Source organism: Atractosteus spatula, chromosome 5 (genome assembly GCF_055471065.1).
Source record: "Atractosteus spatula isolate fAtrSpa1 chromosome 5, fAtrSpa1.hap1, whole genome shotgun sequence".
In the NCBI taxonomy this organism is placed as follows: Eukaryota; Metazoa; Chordata; class Actinopteri; order Semionotiformes; family Lepisosteidae; genus Atractosteus; species Atractosteus spatula.
This window is the reverse complement of record NC_142710.1, coordinates 5,861,720-5,886,679: the sequence shown is the minus strand read 5'-3', so window position 1 is coordinate 5,886,679 and position 24,960 is coordinate 5,861,720. Positions and strand designations below refer to the sequence as shown.

The 24,960-nt window shown below is 48.1% G+C and overlaps 1 protein-coding gene across 1 annotated transcript; it reads left to right on the top strand.

Moving 5' to 3' along the window:
• The first annotated feature begins 2,273 nt into the window (after nucleotides 1-2,273).
• copa (coat protein complex I subunit alpha) lies at nucleotides 2,274-24,879 on the top strand. Its single transcript, XM_088917563.1, has 31 exons — nucleotides 2,274-2,354; nucleotides 2,449-2,538; nucleotides 3,191-3,304; nucleotides 3,742-3,815; nucleotides 4,148-4,228; nucleotides 4,579-4,655; nucleotides 5,205-5,314; nucleotides 7,521-7,630; nucleotides 7,761-7,860; nucleotides 8,472-8,690; nucleotides 9,359-9,509; nucleotides 9,826-9,892; nucleotides 10,084-10,159; nucleotides 10,421-10,503; nucleotides 10,941-11,166; nucleotides 11,725-11,863; nucleotides 12,769-12,931; nucleotides 13,420-13,566; nucleotides 14,258-14,447; nucleotides 15,179-15,274; nucleotides 15,893-15,981; nucleotides 16,634-16,757; nucleotides 17,288-17,377; nucleotides 18,199-18,302; nucleotides 18,441-18,587; nucleotides 19,606-19,742; nucleotides 20,376-20,562; nucleotides 21,167-21,277; nucleotides 23,052-23,213; nucleotides 24,047-24,241; nucleotides 24,569-24,879. Exons 2-31 carry the CDS (start codon nucleotides 2,499-2,501, stop codon nucleotides 24,626-24,628), a joined length of 3,669 nt encoding a protein of 1,222 aa, XP_088773689.1. The 5' UTR covers nucleotides 2,274-2,354; nucleotides 2,449-2,498; the 3' UTR covers nucleotides 24,629-24,879.
• Nucleotides 24,880-24,960: the final 81 nt, after the last annotated feature.

The window sequence follows — 24,960 nt, the reverse complement described above, 5'->3', positions numbered from 1 at the left end:
GGTAAGAAAGAAGGCACTGTGAGGTTCAGATCATAGGTGAGAGGTGAGGAGAGAGTGTGCAGGGGCAAAAACTGTCTCTGAGTCTGGTAGTCTGGGCCCGAATGCTCCGGTACCGTTTTCCAGATGGTAGCGGATCATACAGTCTGTAGCTTTGGGTGTGTGGGGTCTTTGATGATGCTTAGAGCTTTCCTCAAGCACCGTCTGTCATAAATGTCCTGGATAGATGGGAGGGTAACCCCAGTGATGGACTGGGCAGTTCTTACCACCCGCTGTAGGGCTTTGCGGTCGGCAGCACTGCAGTTGCCATACCACACTGTGATGCAGCCTGTCAGTGTGCTTTCTGTAGTGCATCTGTAAAAGTTAGTGAGGATCTGGGGACATATCTTAGCCTTCTTCAACCGTCTGAGGAAGTACAGGCGCTGTTGCGCTTTCTTGATCAGACAGGTGGCGTTGAGAGACCATGTGAGGTCCTCGGTGATTAAGTGGGTTCTTATAGGCTAGAAAAGAAACGGAAAAAATTGTCAAATAAATATATATATAAACAATTTTGTTTTGGATAGACTTGTAAAACGTTATATGTAAGCTTTTAAATATGAATCTTAGAATCAAGGAGTTTGATATTATGTTATACTTTGCAAGATGCAATATGGAAAATGAACCTTTTATTTAGAAGTAATCTGTTAGTACTGCTGGGTAAATATCACATTTACAAAACAAAATGGTCTAAAGCCATTTCCTCTTTAATGTTTATAAGGAAGACATGCAGTATTACTTCAATACCATTAAAAATTAAAAAAACAACAAGGCAAAAAATACAAGTGATGTAAGTAAATATATAACACGGTGTTCAGATTTGTAATTAACACTGGCAGTATATTAGTCTGTGGTTTTATTGATCATTTGTGTTTTGGGCACACCTTTTCGCTTTTGTTGGTATTATTTGATGTTCAATCAAATGTTGACAAAACACAAAGATTCTCCCTACAGTGTTCATAATTAATTAATAATGGGTAATTAATAGTTATTAATAATGGGTTGCAATTACCTCCACAAAACACAGTGCTCACACCCAAAGAAGGCTCCACAGCCGAAACGTTGTGTTTCCTTTCTTCTCTTTTCAGCAGAAGTAAACCTTTTACTTGTTACCTTTATGGTCCCATACTACTCCCTCTTTAAATGTTTATTAGATGGGAATGTGATATTACTTACTGTACACTCCATGAAAAACATGAAAAATAAAAAGCCATCTTATCTTGTTCAGAGTTTTAAATATCTCAGGAACCACAGTTTAAGAGTTTTTGTTAAGAGTTTTGTTGATTTTTCTTGCTTAGATACGTTTTCTCCTTTACTCATATTATTTAATGTTCAATAAAACTCAAGAAAAAAAGAAATAAATTAAATGAATGCCATGGAAGAATTTGCAATGTTTGGTGAGTAGTATCTTTGTATTTGTAACCCGTAAGAAAGACACTAAAATTTTGAAAGGTATTTCCTTGCTTGTGTAAGATGTTCATGGTGTGCAAAATATGAACTTATCCTTACACTAATATAGCACTTTTCTGGACACCCCACTCAAAGCGCTTTACAGGTAATGGGGATCCCCTCCACCACCACCAGTGTGAAGCCCCACCTGGATGATGCTCCAGTACTCTCACCACACACCAACTCTCAGTGGGGAGGAGAGCAGAGTGATGAAGCCAGTTCAGAGATGGGGATTATTAGGAGGCCATGCCTGGTAAAGGCCAGAGGGAAATTTGGCCAGGACACCAGTGTAACACCCCTACTCTTGGGTTTTTAATGATCACAGAGAGTAGCGACCTCAGTTTTATATCTCATATGAAGGACAGCACCTTTATACAGCATAGCGTCCCTGACACTATACTGGGGCATTAGGAACCACACAGACCACAGGGTGAGCGCCCCCTGCTGGCCCCACTAACACTTCTTCCAGCAGCAACCTTAGCTTTCCCAGGAGTCTCCCATCAGGGTACTGGCCAGACTCACACCTGCTGAGCTTTAGTGGGTTGCCAGTTGTGCAATGCAGGAGGATTTAGCTGCTGGTCATAAATGTTACTATATTAACTATATAACCGCTTAACTATGTGTTAACGTAGCTAAATAATACCCACAACAACTATCACCACATCCAATAGGTTAAAAAAAAGCAAAACAGTTATTCTTTGTGTGATAACATCGACCTTCTCAAGATGGCCGACAGCGGAGGTCGTTGAACGCCGAGCGCCAACGTGGAGCGTTTTCCGTGTTGTTTGAATCAGCTTTATTGTTCACAGGAAAGAGGAAGTGTGTGGCGAGGTGACGTGTCAAGGAGTCCGAATCCACTGATGCGGTCCTAGGTGGGTGTCAGAGGAACAGGAGAGGAGATTGAAGTAAAAAAATATATATATAACAGAATATTAGTAGTGTTCTAGTCTTCTTTTTTTGCAATAGGATAGACCTTTGTTGGGCTTGAAGACGAGAGATCCGCGGCAGGTGCGAAGATGCTGACCAAATTTGAAACGAAATCGGCCCGAGTCAAAGGTACGGCGGCGATTATTTTTTTTTATTTTTGCGACGTTGCGTTTGTCTTTCTTGTCCGCGCACATAAACCTCAGACCTCATAAAATAATATTAATAAAAGAAAAACACCAAAAGAGCAGTGTTTTCCGTGGCGTGATGACGTGCTGCTGCTGCTGCTGTTGTCTGCAATCCAGCGGCCGGACTGGGTGTGTGACGACTGATTCAGCTGTACAGCTTGACCGCAGTGTAGAAGATTCAGCATTTATAATGTAATCTTTCAGTTGCTAATGCTTTTACGCAGATCAGTCGAGTGAAAACCACAGAAAACCCACATAGCCATCCCGTTTACAGAAAAAAAATCATTTATCATGTTTTTGATTGACCCGATTTGATGTTGGTGTTTTTAGTTACCGATCCTTCTGCAATCTTTCCTAGAACGCAACAGGTAGTTTTCGGCGGACTTCTTTTTTTCCCCGCATCCCACATGTATTTCTTTAAATAAAAACGAACTCGTTTTTTTTTTCTTCATTCGGGGTTAGTTGTAGCGTCAGAAGATGAAACATTCCCGATTAATAAAAAAAAAAGGCAAAGCCGGTCGGAGACGTCATGTTCTGGATCTCGTTTTCCTGTTGACTGAGCCAGTGTGTGCTCTGTCCGCTCCTCTTCCCCACAGGGCTGAGTTTCCATCCGAAGCGCCCGTGGATCCTGGCCAGCCTCCACAACGGCGTGATCCAGCTGTGGGACTATCGCATGTGCACCCTCATCGACAAGTTCGACGAGCACGACGGTGAGGAAGGCGCTCCCTCATAAAGGAGCAGCCCCATCTTTGAATAATTCCTCAGCAATACTGCAGTAAAGAAGAAGCAAGTGCATGAAACAGATGAGGAACCTTTACAACCGTCACTCTAAGAAAATATTTCACACTCATGATAAGTCTCTGTTGCACAATGTACAGTGTTTTGATCCCCTGGGAGGTCAAAGAAACAAAAAAAAACGGTGCAATAAAGGGTTTATTTATCATTATTATCCCCTGGGGGATATTTCTTTTAATGCAGAGTCCTACACTACAATACAAAGAATACAGTTGAGCTGTGTTTCAGGGGGCAGGAGAGTTATTTCACATGAACAAGTAACGGGTTTATTCCCTGCTGAAAAGAGAAGAAAGAAAACACAATGTTTTGGCTGTGGAGCCTTCTTCAGGTGTCAGCTTCTGTCTTTGTGCAGGCCCGGTCCGAGGGATTGATTTCCACAAGCAGCAGCCTCTCTTCGTGTCTGGCGGCGATGACTACAAGATCAAGGTAATTGTGTTGCTGCCACACTGTCCTGTCCATATATGCACCATGCGCGGTGCACCTGCAGACACGCCCTGTCGCAAACCTTTATCCACAGTCACACCACCTCCCCACAGTGTAGACGCACTCTGTAGACCAAGTCCACATACTGTTAATGTACTGGCATAGGCATAATTGTGTGGCAATAAACGAAATGGAGTTGTTGGAATATTTAAACTATAAAGTTCTCAAAGGTTGGAAAAACGCTGCCCCAAACCGATGTCTCTGTCTGAACGGTGTGACTGCTCATTGCGCACTCCAATGTCGTTCCGTTTCCAATTTCTCTTCCCTGTCCGTAGGTTTGGAATTACAAACTGCGACGCTGCCTCTTCACTCTGTTGGGCCATTTGGATTACATCCGGACTACTTTCTTCCACCATGTGAGTGTCTCTGAGAAACTGAGAACCGGAGGCATGTATGTACGCAAAGGGTGGTGGGAGTGTGGAACAGGCTGTCCAGCCACGCTGTCGAAGCCAATACCCTGTCTTCTCTCAAGGAACATCTGGATGAGATCCTCAGATCGATAAACTGCTAACTACCAACGGGCGAACCTCTGTTCGGTTGTCTCATTCCTCTGTTTTAGAAAAGCCTTAATCATCTGCACCCGATCTGTAATGTATATCTAACTGGAGCTGACCAGCCCTTTTTCTGAAAGAGGGGTTTGCTTGAGTTTTGAACGGGCTGCGCGCAGGGTGAGAGTTTCTCTGACGGATGCCTCTTTGCCTTGCAGGAATACCCCTGGATTCTGAGTGCCTCTGATGACCAGACCATTCGCATTTGGAACTGGCAGTCCAGGACCTGTGTTTGGTAAGTGCAAGACCATGAGATCAGTGGCCTGTGCTCTTAAAAGAATATCAGCAGCATGTTGATGTGGATCAGTGGTCTGTACAGCTCTCTTAAAGAATATAAGCATCATGTTGGTGGCGATCTGTGCTCTGTACAGCTCATAAAGAATATAAGCATCATGTTCAGGCACATCTGTGGCCTGTACAGCTTTCTAAAAGAATCCAAGCTCTATGTCAGTACAGACCAGGAGTCTATATAGCTCTTTTATCCGTCCACAGGTTTTGGCCATTGAAGTGGGCTGTAAATCAGAGATTGTAAAGAGCAGAGGGCACTACAGAGCTTGGTCATCTGTGTCCTTATATGCTACAGTCATTGTTCTATTTCATGTGTGCGTTATATAGTACTCTGTGCACAGCTGAGAAGGTGTTTTAGTGTGTAATGTGATTTTTATGTGTGAGGGTGAGTGGTTTTGCCTCGCTCTGCTTCCTGATGACATTTCCTTTGATACAGACAGGGGGCGGCGGTCAGAGTGTGCCCTTTCCTAACCCGCAACTCTCTCTCTCCCTCCAGCGTTCTGACTGGGCACAACCACTACGTGATGTGCGCCCAGTTCCACCCTTCCGAAGACCTGGTGGTGTCGGCCAGTCTGGACCAGACCGTGCGAGTGTGGGATATTTCGGGTGAGCGTGTGGGTGGGGCAGAGAGGGCAGAAGGCCGAGGGGGAGGTAAAGGGGAGACCGGGCTGGGTTTGGGATAAGTTGGGGCTTGGGGGGGGGGTATTAGGGTACGGACAAGAAGGTACGGACATCCCCCGTAACGCCTCCTCCGCGGGTGAGGTGATGGGCACCCCGAACCCCAGTCTTCCAGAAGACTGGGGCAAAGGGTCCACTCTCACAGTCCCGCGGGAAGGGGGGCGGAGTCGGGGGGTGAGGTTTTGTGTCGCTGCATGCGTTGTGATGTAACCTTCTCCCCTGCTTGCTGTGTGGAGGATGCTGGGAAACGACTGTGTGATGTCATCGTAGCTCGCGCCTTCTTTATTTGCCTGCCTGCTTAACTGCTCTTAACAGCCAGTGGAAATGGCATTCTGCTGCCTTCACACAGAGCAATGCTTTGTACCAGTTTTCCCGGAAATGACCAGCAAGGGCTACCACAGCCTCTTCAGGAGCCCTAGTGACTACAGGAGAAGGCTTATCCTGGTTTGCTATGCACACTACCAGTAAATTTGCACCCCTTGGTTGGGACACTGCAGTACTTTGCAGGTCGTCTCCTTCCCCCAACAAAATTCTGATACTTATTCATACAGTAGCAATGGCGATCAGGGTTAATCAAGGAACCTGCAGGATCCAAACTGACCCTCTGGGAACACGTCTGGATCCCTAAATACTGTTCCCTGTTACTGCCATCCTTGCGGTCATGAGATTCTTCCCCTCCGGTTGTCTTACTGACAAAACTGGTTTCTCAAATTTTCCTTCAAAGGAATGACCAGTAAGAAAATATGCTTCAGTGAGCCGGATTTGCTCTGGAGAAAAAGGATTATTTCGGAGAGTGCTATCTAATGCGTTTCAGCAGGGCGAATAACCAAAGTTAAAATGTTCCTTTAACCAGAATCCTAACGCATGACCTGTGCTTTAGAAACTTTGTGATTGGAGGCATGACTGATCACATGACCTTTTCTCTTCTAACATTTCCCCCAGTGATGTAAATTAGTTGGCATGCAGAAAAAGGGGGAATTCTTCCCCCCAGTTTTAGTTGCTGTGTGTCTAATACAGTGTCTTGAGTTTGGATTTGTCTTAACCAGCAGAAAGTCTCGATAGCAATATGTGAACATTGCAGGTACCCCACAAGTGCTCTGAAGGCTGACCTCGTTCTTTCTTGTTTTGTTTTTGCGAGAGTTAAACAGTTTCAGCCTGTGCCTGATCGCTAACTGCATGAAATCCAAAACCTATAACTCCTGTACTGACAAGGCCGTCACACAAACCGAAGTCTGTCCTGATCTTAGCCCTACTCCCTCCCCCCCCCACCACTATCCACATCCCCACCAGCCGACGGTCCGGCATTGAAACTCTTCCCCCTTGCCCTTCTTCCTTCCTTTTACACCCACACCCCACCGGAAACATCTACAGTTGCGCTTTTGGTTCCCGTTCGTCCTTTTTTTTTTTTTTGCTCCTGTTGGAATTCTGTTTATAAATCACGTTGGATGAACTATAGGCCTGGTGCTCTTCCTTTCCTTTTTGGGCTAGAAGGTACTTGCGTTAAAAGGAGTCAGGTGCAGTAATCTATTGTGTACAGTTAGTGGTAAGTAATACATCCTTAAAGCAGTGTTTCCCAGCTTTGTATTCATTTAAATATCAATCCCTTACATAAGGACCCTGTAAGTGTAGTAAGTGTAGTACATAGATGTTCAGGATTAACTTTCCCCAGTACAGTTTTTTGTTTTGTAAAAGGAAGAATATCAAGGTTCCTACAGCTTATCTGTATAAACAGGTTTCCAACAGGAGTAAAGCTGAGCACTTGATGTCCTGAATTTTTTTTGTTATATGCATTTGGAATGTGTTTTTTTTTTCCCCCATCATCCAGAGTTTTTTTTTTTAAAGCTCTGCATGTGCAGAAGGTATGGTGGGCTCGTTCCAGAGATTCTCATCAAAGCTCACTCGATTTTCTTCGCACATGCTTGGCGCATTCCGAAGTGTCTTTTACCCGATTCGGCGATTTGCATGCACCAGCCGTCTCGAAAGCCGGGGGGGGGAGATCCGTGTGCGTCCTCGCTCGCCTTGCGCTTGGCTCCGTGTCCCGGTTTGTCTTCGGTCCCCTTCTCCACGTGCGGTTGCCTGCGTGTGTAACGTGTATTTTGGTACCCTTCCCGCCTGCCGTGGATCTTGGTTCCAGGCCTCCGTAAGAAGAATCTGTCCCCCGGCGCCGTGGAGACGGAAGTCCGCGGGATTTCCGGGGTCGACCTCTTTGGAGCGTCCGATGCTGTTGTCAAACACGTGCTGGAGGTAAGCTAGGGTTGTTTCCACGTCTTTAGAAATACAGCATAAATAATGCTGCAGCTTTGTCCCTCCTTCTCCTTGTTCCACGGGGAGATGGACGGTTATGCCCTCTGACCTTTACCCTCCGTGCGTCTAGGGCCACGACCGCGGGGTCAACTGGGCCGCTTTCCACCCCACAATGCCCCTGATCGTGTCGGGTGCAGACGATCGTCAGGTGAAGATCTGGAGGATGAACGGTGAGCGGGCTGGGCAGCCTCTATAGCCACGCGTTTCAGCCGAGGGTGTGGGGAAAGGTAGAATTGTCATCTGGTCAAAAGCTCCGTGTGCGGCGTGTCATTAACACGTCGTGTAGAAATCTATAGCAAGGCCTCATTTAGAATGTGCTGTATTGGATTATAGCAAAGATGTTACCGGTCTGGGATCAGTTCAGAAATGTGTAACCAGATACATCCTAGGCCTCCAAGGGGATACGAGTATTCAGAATCCCCAAAGGTACTGATAAAGTCAACCCAGCAGACATCTTCAGAATAGAAGAGGAGGAAACTATTAAAGAGCATTTAAAACTGAGAATGCGGAACACAGCTTGTCTTTACACAAAGGGTGGTGGGAGTGTGGAACAAGCTGCCCAGCCATGTTCTTGCAGCCGATTCCCCTGGCTTTCTTCACGAAACTGCTGATTGTGGTCCTCCAGTCGGGACAGGAGGCATTTCTCTACATACAGGGCCTGGTTTCTTCCAGGGAGCGGCCGGATGAGTGGCATCCTGGGATCGGTTAGCTGCTGACTAGCAGGCGGGCTGTGATGGGTCGCATCCCATCTGTAACCATTCTTCTCTCCCGGCCGCCGCAGAGTCCAAGGCCTGGGAGCTGGACACGTGCCGCGGGCACTACAACAACGTCTCCTGCGCCGTCTTCCACCCCCGGCAGGAGCTCATCCTCTCCAACTCCGAGGACAAGAGCATCCGCGTGTGGGACATGTCCAAGAGGACCGGGGTGCAGACCTTCCGCCGGGACCACGACCGCTTCTGGGTTCTGGGGGCTCACCCCAACCTCAACCTCTTTGCCGCAGGTGAGAGCGCCCCCTTTGCCCTTGACAGTGCACGCTGTTCCCGTTCACTGCCCGCCCTGTTCTTGGAGTGGACATCTGTTGAGCTCACATGGGTATTGGCATTTCTAACCGTATAATTCAATTGTAAATATTACGTGTCCCCGTGGGGGCGGCACGTTAAACAGTGGGTTCAGTTCCAGACCTGGGGTACTTTCTGTGAGTTTATATATTCTCCCTCCTTCACAATGGGTTTCCTTCCACAGTCCAAAAACATACTGGTAGGTTAATTAGATTCTGGGAAAATTGGCCCTGGTGTGAGTGTATGTGTCCGGCGTCCTGTCCAGGGTGTACCCTGCTTTGCGCCTGTTGCTTGCTGGGATAGACTGTGGCTGACCCTGCGCTCTGACCCCAAGCTTCTCTCCCCCTGTCTGTGTGTCTCATGGAGAGCAAGCTGGGGTATGTGAAAAGACAAATTCCTAATGCTAGAAACCATATATGGCCAATAAAGTGATCTGATCTTTTTTGCACGTCTCTGTCTGGACTGGAAAGGGAACCGTTTTTGTCTCCTTGGCAAGTCTGAGTGGCGCTAACGAGCTCGGGCTGCCAGGTGGGATTATTCTGAGTGTCTGTGCTCCGTGGTGGTGACCTGGAATTGACCGGCGTCGCGTCTCTCTCTCTCCTGTCCGTAGGCCACGACAGCGGGATGCTGGTGTTCAAGCTGGAGCGGGAGAGGCCGGCCTACGCGGTGTACGGGAACATGCTGTACTACGTGAAGGACCGCTTCCTGCGGCAGCTGGACTTCAACAGCAGCAAGGACACCGCCGTCATGCAGCTGCGCAGGTGCGTCGCCGCACAGCCGCGCGGGGCGCGGGGACGGGGCAGCCGACCGGGGGGGGGGTTCCCTCTGTTGCGCCGGCGGATTGGCTGACAGAGCCGCGTGGGAGCTTGGTTGCTATGGTGCTTGGTCGCTAGGCCTCCATCTTAGTGTGTGGCTGATCGGTGAAATCATCAAGCCCGAGGCAGACGACTCGACCGACGACACGACTGCGTCCCTAGCACCCATCTTAGTGCCAGCAGTTTTGTTGTGCCTCTTGACCGTGTCTCTCCGGTTTTCCAGTTAAGTTTTTCCAGTAGTAATCGAGTTTCTTTCTTTCAGTGGTTCCAAGTTTCCAGTCTTCAGCATGTCTTACAACCCAGCTGAAAACGCTGTCCTTCTCTGCACGGTGAGCCCCTTTGTAGAGATGCAGGATCTCAAGTACCACATTCCTTCCGATTTGTTATTTCAGCAGCAACGATGAAATTGAAATTCTGTCGAGTGTTTAATGACCGCTGTATAATGTAGCACAGGATGTTTTCTGTTCATTGCTTTTGCTATTTTTTTTTTGTAATTTCTGTATTATTCCTTTGTGTACAGAGGGCCACCAATCTGGAAAACAGCACCTATGATCTCTACTCCATCCCCAGAGACTCGGACTCCCAGAATCCCGATGGTAGGTATTGGGGTCCTCTTTCTGATGTCTCTCTGCTGAAATCACTTTGAGACCCTCGTATTGATGTTCTTCACCGAGAGGGGAAGTTTTAAATGCCTGAGAGCCCTCCCCATTAGCAAGTGGAAGCAGGGTTTCAGCTGCACGGCTCGTACCGGAAACGCACGTTCGTACACCGTCAGCTGCTGCTGCAGGCTGCCCCCTCGTGGGAGCCGAAACACGGGCCGTTTCTTCAATCATTCCGGTCTCCGGATCTCGTTTCAGCTCCAGAGGGCAAGCGCTCGTCGGGCCTTACAGCAGTTTGGGTGGCCCGTAACCGTTTCGCTGTCCTGGACCGCATGCATTCGGTAAGTGTGGAACGTCCCCGTCGGCTCCGGGTTCGACGGCGCTGGTCATGAAGGAAGTGACACGTGATAGAAGTGTTTGAGACTGTGGCTCTGCACACTGTACTCGTAAGACCCCTTTATTGAGAAATGCTAACTTTGAGCTTTATTGCTTTGTCTAACATGAATATATTTCCACCGTGAGAAGTAGGGAGGTAAACGGTTTGGCTGTTGAGCCTTCTTTAGGTGACACCCGAAGGAAGCTCAACAGCTGGAGTGTTATGTGCACTTGGTCCTTGGCAACCAAGGTACACCACTTGAACCTCCCGAATTTTATTTTCTGTGATTTCCGGTGTGTTTTCCTTCCCATTTCACGTCATCCTCCACTTAGGCCAGCAAGAGCCACTGGTAATCAATGATCCCCCTGCCCGTGTAAAAGTTGGCCCTATGCCTCGTTTCAGCTGCTGATCAAGAACCTGAAGAACGAGATCGCCAAGAAGGTGCAGGTGCCCAACTGCGAGGAGATCTTCTACGCGGGCACGGGCAACCTGCTGCTGCGCGACGCCGACTCCATCACCCTCTTCGACGTGCAGCAGAAGCGGGCGCTGGCCTCCGTCAAGATCGCCAAGGTCAAGTACGTGGTGTGGTCCACCGACATGAGCCACGTCGCGCTGCTGGCCAAGCACAGTGAGTGTGGAAACTGCGTTCTTCGCGGGCAGCCATCTTGGCTCCGCTGTCCCTTGCCTCGACTTGGTGCGGGGTGATTGCATGGTTCTGTGAGCGAGCCGAAATGGAGGTTGTTTGATACTCGGTGGAAAATGTTTCTTTGTAAGGGTGGAGAAATGACAGGAATCTGTCAAAATAAGAGGGTGTGTGTCACTTAATGCTGGTTACTGTTACATTAGATTCAAAAATTGGAACGACTGTACAGAAATGGAAAATCCTTTTGTTGAAACGTCAAAACAATAGCGCACGATTTCTAGAGTTACTCTAGAGCATCAGCTTTTTATGCATTTTTTTATTTACTTTTCTGCTTTTATAGATTCTTTAATTAAAATCTCAACAGTAGCGTCAAGAAGGGTCTTTATTTTCTAAATCTAAAGTTGAGAGATGTTTCACCTGCAAACGAGTGCAAACAGATGCCGATTACATGCGTTCATATGTGCCAGCTCCCCCTCAGAAAGGGTGCATTATGGGGATTCATGCTCTCGCCTAATTTTTTTTCCCATGCTCCCGTCCGCTCAGCCATCATGATCTGCAACAGGAAGCTGGAGTCCCTGTGCAACATCCACGAGAACATCCGCGTGAAGAGTGGCGCCTGGGACGAGAGCGGGGTCTTCATCTACACCACCAGCAACCACATCAAATACGCCCTGACCTCCGGGTGAGACCCCCGCCCGTCCGCAGACACACGTACGGAGTGCCGCACCCGTGCGTGTGCGCACAAGCGTACTCGCGTCCGGACAGCAGCCCTACGGCAGTGCAGGCGAGGAGGCTGGACGCATTACAGACCTCGATGTCTGCCTTGCATCTTTACCTATTGGCGCCCTATCTCTGCTTTGTTCCAGTTACATACTTCAGGATTCTTATAGGAAGCTTTATAGGTTTCCAAGAAAGTAAGAATTCTTCTGGAGAGCCTAAAATAAAATGAGATTACATCTTAAATTTTAGGGATATATTATTTCTTAGTCTCCCGGATTGAATTAAAAATCCTTATCCTCCAGCTTAACATTTGGAAAAATGTGCTTATAAATCTATAATATTGTTTGCGAGAGCTATTTAGGTTACAGCTGCCTATAAACATTTCTAAAAACCGCACAGAAGAATTGCTTTCCAGTAGAAAACATTGCACTCAATTTGAATTGTAATAGAAAAGTTGAATTGAATTAGAAAAAGAATGGATAATGCTTTAACTCTGCCCGTCTAAAATTAGATTTATTCAAAATCCCCTCCTGTGAGCAGAAATGGTTCTTTTTTTAATACTGGAAGTTATACTGTGTGATGATTGCTTTCTTTTCCTGGTCTTCATCAGCTAAAGGTTAAAAGAGTAAATGAAAAGTGTGCTGGATCTGTACCCCCACAACTGGAATTTGGGGACCCTTGGGTTTAGTACATCATAAGTATGATACATGCATCTTCACACCGTACTGTGCAGAAATAGTGCAAAATCTTAAACCAGAGACAGGTTATTTATTATTAGAGTGTATTGGCAGCTGTAGTTTAGTTTGAGAAACCGATGCCTTGAGGAGGTAGCTGACTTTAATTGACACTGATGATTTCCCCCCCCAGAGACCATGGCATAATCCGCACTCTGGACCTGCCCATCTACGTCACACGCGTTCGTGGCAACAGTGTCTACTGCCTGGACCGCGAGTGTCGCCCCAGGGTGCTGACCATCGACCCGACGGAGTACCGCTTCAAGCTGGCCCTGGTCAACCGCAAGTATGAGGAGGTGAGCCCGCCTCGTGGTGGCAGCGGTGGGGTTTTTTTTAGGAAACATGCTGATTAATGGTCCCACTGCTATGTGGTGTGACCAAGACAAATACAGCACAGTGGTGGACAGAAATAATAAAAATAATAATAATTGCTTACACTTATATAGCGCTTTTCTGGACACTCCACTCAAAGCGCTTTACAGGTAATGGGGATCCCTTCCACCACCACTAATGTGCAGCATCCACCTAGAAATAGTTGAACAGGTGCTTTTAATTTTTTTTTTTCCACAGGGGAGTTACATGACGTAGGTCTCCATCAGCTCATATTTTAGACCCTCCTCACTTTCTGTGCACCTGTTTTTGTAGACAGATGCATCTTTGTCCCTTCAGCTTTTCAGTTCTTACCCCCCATTGAGGGCACTACACTCCCTGGGCGGCTTGCACAGCTCCCCCTTGTGGTGGGGCGCGTAAGCGTAAGCCAAGCCTGTCGTGTTGGTTTCCCAAGGTTCTCCACATGGTGCGCAACGCCAAGCTGGTGGGCCAGTCCATCATAGCCTACCTGCAGAAGAAGGGGTACCCCGAGGTGGCCCTGCACTTCGTCAAGGACGAGAAGACTCGCTTCAGCCTGGCGTTGGAGTGCGGCAACATCGAGGTGAGCCTTTCTCCATCCCGCCCCCCGGACGCTCGGGTACGGACGTGGAACTCCCGCTTCTGTCCCAGCTCCCGTCATTTCTGAGGACACAAACCAAAAAGAAGCATTTGGACTTTTTACATTTTTATGTCCACAAAGCTATGCAACTCTTTAAAATTGAGTTCCCCTCCCCCCCCCCCCAAAAAATAAAAGACCAATGAACTTACTATGACGGTTTTTATGTTTTAAAAGTAGCGCTGCAAAATCTTATCGGTCATCTGCGTACCATCATTTCAGCTTCTGTTCTGATGAATTTGCTGGATTCTTGACAGTATAGCTACAGTGGCATCAGTTTCCTAATCTGTCGTTGTCCCTGTGCTGTGGTGGGTTCTCATTTTTAATTCTAGAGTTTTGCTTCTATAGCTTCTTAACCTAGGAGGTAATAACCACTGTCTTTACCTCACAGATGTAAAAGAGTCCATTTACCTGTAAAATGATCTGTCTGAGTTATCTGGAAATAAGTCAATGACTGGAAAGTAAATACCGATTACTTGCCCGTGAACGTGGGTTCACGAGGGCACGCCTCCTTGTCAGAAACAGTGCATTGTGGGAATGACAGTTCAGGATGGCTTCTCTGTATTTTGGCCCATTGTCATGATGACCCCAGTGGCATTGGGTTTCCTAAACTCTGTTGCTCTCCCACCGCCGTCAGGTGGCTCTGGAGGCGGCCAAGGCCCTGGACGACAAGTCGTGCTGGGAGAAGCTGGGCACCGTGGCCCTGCTGCAGGGCCACCACCAGATCGTGGAGATGTGTTACCAGCGCACCAAGAACTTCGACAAGCTCACCTTCCTCTACCTCATCACCGGCAACCTTGACAAGCTGCGCAAGATGATGAAGATCGGTGAGAAGCTCTGGCGGGTTCCTGTGTGACGCAGCCTGCAGGAGCTCTTTAAGTGATCGTCCTTAAAGTTCAGTTCCTGAGCATGTGTCGGTTACAAACGTTGGTGGAGGCTGAAGTCGGTCACTTTTGCGAAATGCCCAACCATTTTTTTTCTCGAGCTGCGTGGCTGCCTCGGAAAGCAGTAAATACTGCTTCGGTTTCTGCCTGGGGCTGTTCTCCAAGCGCCTGCAGGCCATCAGGCAGATCCCACAGGAACAAACGCTGTCTCGTCCGTACAGCCACGCCAGTACGCTAGCAGCAAAAACAGAAGCAGCACTTGTTCACCATTGGCGTTTGAAGTGCACTGCATGAGGCGTGGTTTTAGGATTTCATTAACCTTTGTTCCTTTTGCGATCACCGATGTTTTTTTTGCAGTATAGATAGAAGAATTTATTTACACACGTCTCTAGAGCAATAGACACCAGAAATAGCTTGCTGCCAGTACAGCCCCAGTCTGTCTCGCCTAAGTGGCTTTGATTGTTTCAAGACGTGCCAGGAAGCCGACATTAGGTATTAGGTAGGCAGATCACATGGTGTATAACTTAGGTTTCTGTCCCTGGTTAGCCGGAGAGTTCCCTAAAGCGGCCGGGAGTTTTGCCCCTCGTCTTCCCAGTTTTCCCATAATGCACTCCTTTCGTTGATTTTTTTTTTAATTTTTTCAATCATCTGACACAGAGATCCCTGTTTTCCAGCTGAGATCCGGAAGGACATGAGCGGGCACTACCAGGGCGCCCTGTACCTGGGAGATGTGAGTGAGAGGGTGCGCATCCTGAAGAACTGCGGCCAGAGTAAGTCTCGGACCTTGAAGAACATGTCAGGTTGTCTCTCCAGGACCAGAGGTGGGGACCCCAGGTCCAAATGCATGCTGGCTGCGTTGATTGGAGTCTCTAAATTGAGTCCTGTGAGCGACCTGCACCCCATCTTGGGTTTGCCCTATCTTGTTCACGTTGTCCGATTTTGGCATTGGTGGACCACAGCCAGTACCCAACAAACCTTTTTCAATAAGTGGTTTTTGCGCAGGGATAGATGTTGTACACGGGTGTTTAATTATCCATCAAGTGCTTAATCAGTACCCACAGATATTGATGAAGCCCTTTGATTGTTAATGAGCTTATTGATGTTTTTTTTCCATGACCACCATTCAGTTTTGTTTTCTGTTGGAGACACGCATCCATTCCTGCTTTTCAACCAGTCGGATCTTACACTGTCGTTTGGGAATGTTTAGAAGAATACGATTGGCCGTACTACTCCGCATTTCATGCGCTGTCCTGACAGAAAAGAGTATTGTTTTTCAGGGTCCTCAGGTCTCACACCTGCAGCTAGGTGCGCCAGTGGTCACTCGAGCTGGACTCCATGCATTCTCGTCCAGTCCTTCACTTTCTTTCTTTTCTTCGTTCACCTCCCAGAGTCTCTGGCCTACCTGACTGCTGCCACCCATGGCCTGGATGAAGAAGCAGAAGCTCTGAAGGCCACCTTCGACCCAGAGAAGGAGACCGTAAGTCCCTCCTGTAGTTGGACAAAGAGAGAGGCCAGTTGGGTCATTTTGACCATCTCCTGGTCAAGGTGCTGACCACAGGTCTGACCACAGACTGGGCAAAGCAGATCTTTCCTTTAGAACAATAACTCCAGTCCTCCAGTGGCCACAGGTTTTCATTCCACCATTGAATTACTTAATTGAGCTAATTATTTGAACGAGTCTATTTCTTTTTAATGAGGTCTTTACCTGTTGCTCATTGAAGAATACCTGTGAATCCTGCAGGACTTTGGCCTCTAAGGGCTGGAGTAGCCCTCCCGTGCTCTGGAATCTGTCTGAGGTTGAAAGTTTGTAGTTCCCTTTGAGTGAACAGCACTTTCTAACTCGACTGGTGATCTTCTCAGAAGACCCAAGCAGACACCAAGAAATAATGCATTTGAGGCTGAGATTGGGAGGGTTGTGTGTGTCTGAAACTAACTATCCCAGGCAGTGTTCCTAAATTCTCCAAGAAAAGACTTGAATGAGGTTGTGTGAGCAAACAACCAAGCCAGGAAATCATGCAGAGTGGCCTTTGTAGTGTTTCTGGGTTCTCAACACTGAGGGCCTTAGGGGCACAGGAAAGAAATGCACTGTGTGGAATTGTGACCGGTATTTGTGCATTGTAACCAATCAGGTTCCGGAGATTGACCCTGATGCCAAACTGCTGCAGCCGCCCCCTCCCATCATGCCCCTGGACACCAACTGGCCCCTGCTGACCGTCACCAAGGGCTTCTTCGAGGGAGCCATCGCCACCAAGGGTAGGAGGTCTTCAGGGGACTGCGACCAGGCCTAAAACTACTGACTGGACTCTTAGTTGTGATCGTTTCGATTGTAAATGCTGAATTTTCTTGGCTCTCTTGAAAGCTGTAAAGCTGTGAGGATCATCAGTCTGTGTTTTTCTCTTACTTATCACTCTGCTGCTGAGAGTCCAGTGGCACGGGTTTCATTTGCGTTGCCTCCCTTAGGCTTTAAAAAGGTGTGAATTGTTGAAGACCTTTGAATTTAAGTCGAGGGGCAAAAACTGGTGTAGGCTTGTCGTGCGCAATCATATCATTTTATAAAGTAAGTTTTATGCAGTGGAAAGAAAGAGGTTTCCCCATAGCTTCCTGATATAGGGTCCCCTCTCTGGCACGGCGGTAAGACCTCAGCAACTCCTGAGGCCAGGCCTTCGGAGATGGGGAAAACAAAGTCAAGAGTCAAAAGTCAAGTTCAGTCACCTGAAGGGGCTCCAGCGGCGGCTATGGGGTCTGTCCAGGCACGAACCGCATCTTCTGGTTCTTCCTCTCAGGCAAAGCGGGGCAGATGGCGGCCGACCTGGACATGGACGTGGCCGGCGGGGAAGGCTGGGGAGAGGACGCGGAGCTGCAGTTGGACGAGGGTACGTGTGGGTTCTGGCAAGTCCTTCGGCGGAGTCGCAGGAGAAACAGGCCTGCGCGGTTTCGGCCTGTGTTGAGCTCCGTTCCCGACAAACAGAGTGACTGCTAGGGTTTCCCTACTCTTTTATACAGTACAGTCCCACGTGGCACATGACAGAGATGTCACACTTTAGGTGGGTTTCATCCTGTTCTTTGGATGGTTAGTTGCTTCTTTTCTTAACACCTTATTGCAGGAGAAAATTATCTGCAGCCGCTGTTTTTGTATATCAGCTCTTATTTTAACGTATGTTAAGGGTATGGTAATTGGACCAGGCTAAGTTAACATATTCCAGCAGTTACACTAATACCTTTCACAAAATAAAGAATATTTGTGATGTAAGGCCCCAGTCTGACTGCCTGTTTTCCTGCGTGCTGTCCCCTTTGTGGATGTGGCTTAAATGGCGAAAAGATTGCAGTCGCTGGCTGTGGGTGCGAGTCTGAGGAGAACGATTCATACGGGTCTTTGCCTGTACCCCAGTGCAGTGAATGTGAACCCATGCAAAGACGGGTAGAGGTCCTGACAGTCCGTCGTAGCGGCTGGGCGAATGCACCAGTTACGTCTGTGTCATCGATGCTTGGGGGATGTAGTCTGTGCTGGCATTTGGAAATTTGTTGTGTGTATGTGCCAGCATGCATTTGGGGAAATTTGGATTTGCCACAGGCGTGCTGATTTTGGGGCCGCCGAAGACGCGGTCAGATTTTTATTGGCCCTGCCTGCGTGGGGAGATGCCTCATGCCTTGTTCTCATGCTGTCCCGCTCCTTTTGCACTCCTTCTCCCGACAGATGGTTTCTTGGATACCCAGGAGGGTTTCGGGGAGGAAGGAGCTGGGAAAGAGGAAGGAGGAGGCTGGGAGGTGGAGGAAGACTTGGAGCTGCCCCCAGAGCTGGTGAGATTGAAGGGGAAGGGTAGCAGCTAGGATCGAAAATCAGAGATTTTCGATCCTAGAACAAAATAACAAAATAACGCAGTTGCGGTTCCTTTGCAAGGCGACGTGTTTCACTGGGTCTTTCTTTGTGTCCAATAGGAGCTCCCAGCTGGCTCAGGGGGCGGGGTTGAGGATGGCTTCTTTGTCCCGCCCACCAAGGGCGTCGGCCCCGCCCAGGTGTGGTGCAACAACTCGCAACTTCCTGTCGACCACATCCTGGCAGGGTCCTTCGAGACAGCCATGAGGGTAAGACCAGACGAGCAGTGTCGATGCCCTTCAGAAGCAGTTCCTGCCTTAAAGGGGAACTGCAGTCCCAATTTCTCGGTTATTAAATCCCAATTAATACTGGTTATTAAATCCCGGTAACAAAATAAATGCGTTGACGATAGAGAGAAAATGTACAAATTTTCAGTGAAGCACAAAATCGTGAGCTTTGTGAAAGTACTGTAAGTCCCCATGTTGTCGGAGACTCGCATTCAAGTTCCCACGAGTTGTGACGCAAAGCAGCCCTTCCTGCTCACTAGTCACCATAATGACTAAAGTAATGCGATGTACGAGCGAATAAGTACAGGTTGTACAGCAGACATTTCACCGCAGAAATGCTCCAATGTGGTCTGTATGCAGACTTAACGAGTAAGTTATACTTGTCAGCAAAAATATCTCAAAGTCAAGAGAAATATTTCTGTTGGATTAAAAGAGATGCATTCACAAACCTGCTTGTTTACAATGTAATAGAGCCGCTTCACCTCACTGGACGTTTTGTTACCTCGTTCTGAATCTCTGTGCATACCTGGAAATTTCATTTATCTTGTGGTGTGAATTGGAGGCTTTATGAGTTACTGTGCACATTTTACTTTTCTGGTGGTTTGAAATGAACTTATCAACACTGATTCTTTCTAACGTCGAAATATGAAAATAGTGTCGCAGCTCACGTTGAGGAGGTGTCTGACTCGGCGCTAGGATGAAATTGTCTCCATAAGGTCGAAGACTACAGCCAAGGCATTACAGTTCACATACCATGTTAGGTTTTACCAATTCTTTTCTGAAACTCAACCAAGCATCACTTCAGGTGGTTAACCTGTGCCCTGGAAATCATGAATTTGTACTCTGAAACATCTCGGTGATGCATTCCAAATGTCGCCGTGGTACAGATAAGCCATGCGGTGTTACTGTAGTGGTCTAGCCCTTGCTGGAACCCAACCGTGGCCCTTTCACTCTTGATCATGTATCTCTGGCTCCTGATGGTTGACTCTGTCCCCCACAGCTCCTCCACGACCAGGTCGGCGTGGTGGATTTCTCCTGCTACAAGCAGCTCTTCATGCAGACCTACGCCCGCGGGCGAACCTGCTACCAGGGCTTGCCCAGCCTGCCGTCGCTGCATGGGTACCCCCAGCGCAACTGGTGAGTCCTCTTCCCTGCCCCAGGGACTTCCAGAGGCTGTTCTCGAGCTGGGGGTCTTTGTCGGTCACCGTTGACGGAACGATCGCGTGATTGGTGTACTTTGCCAGTAATCTGAAGCTTCATCTTGAAGGTGTTTAATGCAGAGTGAAAACTTTATGGGGAGCGTGGTTTGGAAATATTCCAAGAGCAAAAAAAAGATGGCTCTGTGTCAGTAGGACAGGTTTTCCCCACAAGAAAATGATTTGCTTGGGGCCTTTGTTCAGTCCGGAAACAGCGTTTATTACCAGCTGATCACATGGTAGGATGGGAGTTCCCAGTCCTGGGGGTCCTAACACCTGCTGATTCTCATTCCGTCTCAGCTTAATTACTACACCAAAGTTTGGAGTTTTGTTACTTCCGAAACGCTAGTATGTTTTAGTGCTGAAAACAGTCAATCAGTTTAAACTTATCCTATTATGAAGTCAGCTGGAGGTTCAGTTGTGTTACTGAGAGCTCGGCCGGAGCACACACCAGCAGGTATGTTGGCCCTGAGGGTCAGGATTGGCAGCCCCTGTGGTCGGCCATCATGGTGGTAGAATGGCTTCGGTCATCGGCACTGGTCAAGCGTTTGCGATTCTTCTTATCTCTGTGTAGGAAGGAGACCTCCCCCAAGGCTTCGCTCCCCGCCATCGGCCTGCGGCTCTCCGACCTCATCTCGCGCCTCCAGACCTGTTACCAGCTCACCACCGGCGGCAAGTTCGAGGAGGCGGTGGAGAAGTTCCGCGCCATCCTGCTCAGCGTGCCCCTGCTGGTCGTTGACAACAAGCAAGAGATCGCGGAGGTGCGCCCGCCGTCCGGGGGCTAGCGTCAGTTGTGCAGAGTCATTCCCGTTGCCACCCCTTGCCCTCCCCCCCCCCCCCCCAAACATCAGCCTCTGCTTCGTCAGGCGTTTTTCTCTGTTGTGCCGTTTCTACAGTGGCGTTTCCTAAAGTCTCACCACCAGGGGGCGCCACACTTCAAGTCAATCCTATTGAGAACTGTAGAGACGAGATCCGGGCATCGGCGTGCTGTACTTTTAATATTTTTCTTACCTGTGCGATAATCTCGCCGTCAAATTTCAACCTTCTTGCAAACTCGGAGTAGAGAAAAGTTTCGAACGGGGGGCCCATCTAGCCTGTTTGGTAGTGGTTAATTCATCCGGGGACCTCTCCCAGCCATGTCTTGAAAGAAATCCAAGGTATCGACTTTGAAAGCATGGCTGGGCAGCTTGTTCCAGAGATCAGGTTAACGAGGGTGGTTCAGCAGAAGAGAACTGGGGGGGCTGCCCACTCGCATTTTAGGGGAGGAACGTTGTAAACGGTTTTGATGGGGTGAGCTGTTGGATTGTCGGGCTTGGCTTCACTCACGGACAGACTGCAGTTTTAACCGAGCCGTTTCTTGTGCAGGCCCAGCAGCTGATCACGATCTGCCGGGAGTACATCGTCGGGCTGTCCATGGAGGCCGAGAGGAAAAAGCTTCCCAAAGAGACACTGGAGCAACAGAAGAGGCTCTGCGAGGTGAGGAATGGGCCCAGGAGAGACTGAGACTACGAGCAAGAGTGTCTCAAACTTGCATCCGTCTCCTATTTCAATAGATTCTTTCCCTTTTTTGCATTTGCGTTCTTTTCTGGTTGTCTTTACCTGCCAGATAGCCTGTTAACGTGACTTCTTCTTGGCATGAAAGATGCTCTTCAGTCTTTTTTTATAACACTACATGGACACCATTAACGACTAATGTTTTCCCAACACAATTCTCAGAGGTGTCACACACAACCATGACAATCGAGTACGAGTAGTCCAGATCAAGCTGTGTATGTGTTCTAACCCCATCAACATTCACAATATTCCCATACTTGCGTTTCCAAGCTACGCAGACAAGCTGCTCTCTGCCAGTGATTTTCCAAATAAGAAATCTGCACTCATACCCCGGTATAAGAATGATCGGTATATAATCTGAACATGAAGAATTTGTACCTTGTAATTCGATATCATAACGAAATTTCGGTAATGTGAATTTTGAAGTTCGAAAGCGACTTTGGCCGAGAACCTTCTGCAAATTTTTTAATTCAGAGCCGCCAAATAGCTGCTTGTTTCTGCACAGGTGCTAGACATTATGGTTAAGGACGCCGTGAGGCAGAAGTGCTTTGTTTACGATCACAGCAGAGCTTGTGCTCTCATTTTCAAATAGTTTTTTGTGTTTGTTTTGTAGTTGCTGTTCATTATGGGGCTTAAATATGATATTGTAACGTTAACGATATTGTAATGGTTCGGCGAGGATTGACAGTAATTCAGACTCTCGTTAAAAAGAGAAAAGGCGCTTTTATTGTTCGGACGGGCATCCAGCAGAAAAGAGAGAGCAAGAGAGAGAGACAGAAAAATAGAGAGCACAACATACTGGGGTCTATTCGGGTATAGTTACAGAGGGATAGGGTGGCAGTTGGGTACAACTATAAGAGGGGTGCGAAACCAGGGAACTATTTACACAAATCCGGGCGATCTCACCACTCTGTCCACCCGTTTCACAGTGGGTCAGCCGCACTGGTCAGCGGCCTTCCTAGTCCTCGCCCTGACCACTACTACTCCCGTCCTGCCCCTCGCCGCGTACCCCAGCCGGCGCTCTTCGGCCACAGCGCCAGGCGAAGGCGCTACAATATTATTAATTATTTTACAGCTATAGTTAGTTTATTTGAGTAGAGCTGTGTTGTTCACTAAGCTTGCTATAATGGTCTGTATAGTACTATATGTTTAGAGTGGTTTTTGAGTGAACTTGTCTTCGGTCCAGAACGGGGTGGCATTTTCCCCAGAAGAAATAATGGAATTTTTATTTTTGATTTACGATCTCCCGCCTTTCCGAACAGATTTTCAGGAACGAATTAGGTTTGGATACCGGGGTGTATACTATTGAACTCCGTAGCATTTCATTCTTAAAGGTGTCAGGAAAAATGTGGGAGCAGCATAGCTGGCTAAGGGTTATGTCTCTGGACTCAAAACTGACTCCAGTCCACCCAGCTGTATAATTGGGAACCGGCAGTACTAGGAGGGTGACCCCTGCGATGGACCAGTGTCCCATTCGGGGGGAGGGTGTTTGTGCTCTCTAGTCTGCTTAACTCTTCAGAAGCTCTGGCCCACTGAGCCGCTACAGCTCTGGGCTGGACTCTTACCCTTTTTACTTTTTGGAGAAACTGCATTTCAAAAATCAGGTGGGGCAGCAACGATGGGGGGGGGGCAACAATAACCTCACACGTTTTTCAAAAGCTGAAAATCCCCGACCTTTGCCTCTTCCCGCGCGCAGATGGCGGCCTACTTCACTCACTGCAGCCTGCAGCCCGTGCACATGATCTTGGTGCTGAGGACGGCGGTCAACCTGTTCTTCAAGCTCAAGAACTTCAAAACTGCCGCCGGCTTCGCCAGGAGGCTCCTGGAACTGGGACCCAAGCCGGAAGTGGCACAGCAGGTATACCTCCATGTCTCCAGAGGGCCTTGGGTTAGCACCCGCAGGCAGCAGCTGTTGAATGGACGGGGCCACGGGGTGACATGGGTCTTATTCTCGTTTGATCAGACCCTCGGAAAGGTCACGTGAACGTTCGGCCCCGTATTTTCAACATCCGGTTCACAGACATCTTCAACGTTGCGCAGTTTGACCTGGATAGATTACTGAAGCTGTGTGGCTGTAATAACCAGATCTCAGCCTGGGCTGGGTCCATGAGGGTCTCATTTATTTTAAGGTGGCTATAAAATGTATTCGCCCCCTTTGACATGCATCACATTTTATTTTCTTACATCATGGAATCAAATCAAAAAAGTGTACACCACAATCAAATAATAGTGACCTCCGAAGACAACTAACTGCTCCAGGGTTTATTTAGGTGTATCTTGGCAAAAGAGCTGAACACATATTGTAATTATTTGTTATTAAAAAGCTTTAGAGGGTTTTTTTTACATTACAGAGTATTTTGTGTTGATCAGTGGTAAGAATTCCTGAATAAATCCGTTTTGATGCCATGATGTAAGAAAATAAAATGCCCAAACATGCCAAAGGGGTTGAATACTTTTTAGAGCCACTGTATCTGACCTTCGGAAAAGTCGCAGCCCATCATGCTTCTGTTAGACCAGCTGGCTCACACACAGCTGGAGCTAAACTCTTAAACCTGGCAGATATAACTGAGCGTTATAAGATTACCGATGGCTGTGTAGCACAGACAACCGGATCTCGGCCCGGGTGGGCTCCGCGAGCTGTGACCAAGGCTCTGCTGCGATGTCACGCGCGGGGATGTGTCCCTTTTCCAGACCCGGAAGATCCTGGCCGCCTGCGAGAAGAGCCCGACTGACGCTCACCAGCTGAACTACGACAGCCACAACCCCTTCGACATCTGCGCCGCCTCCTACGTCCCCCTGTACCGGGGCAAGGCTGTGGAGAAGTGCCCCCTCTCCGGAGCCTGCTACTGCCCAGAGTACAAGGGCCAGGTGTGCCGAATCACGCAGGTAAGGAAGGGCAAGTTTTTCCTTTCCGTTGGTGCTGCATTTGAACTCATTTTAGGTTTTACAAGCCCCAGGTTGTGCTTCCCGGCATTTCTTTCTTTTTTTATTGCCACATACAGAAACAACATTCAATCATTTTTCGAATGGATGTATCAATAAATAGGGGCATGTCAGAAAGTCTCGGCTAGTCCTATGTTATCCTATTAAATGCACATTTTCCAAAGATGTAAGATCACGAGCTTGTTTGGAAAGAATTTCAAAAGAAACAGTGGGTTTAGGGCAGTTTTATAGCAGCGGTTGGTTGGATGCTTGAAATGTTCTGTTTTTCAGGCCACGGAAATTGGCAAAGACGCAATCGGGCTTCGCATCAGCCCTCTTCAGTTCCGCTAGGGAGCTATACCACCGATCCCAGCTGATCTGATCTTCAGATTCCGGACTGCTTTCTCCATTGGAACACCGCCTTCTCCTGAAGAAATCTCACTCGACTTCTGCCGCCACAGTAGCATGTCGATAACCTGTCGTGATATATTGTAACCGTATCGGATGTACTCAACATATTCAAGTTGTTGTAGAAGCCTATTTTCCGCATTTATCTTCTTGCTGTAATGCACAGTGAATTCAATAAAGTTGTCTTTGAACAACGGCTGCCTTTCAGCTGGTTTGTGTCAAGATGTAGACCTGAAATGAAAGTTTTTGTGTTACCAGCCACCATGATGTGTAAG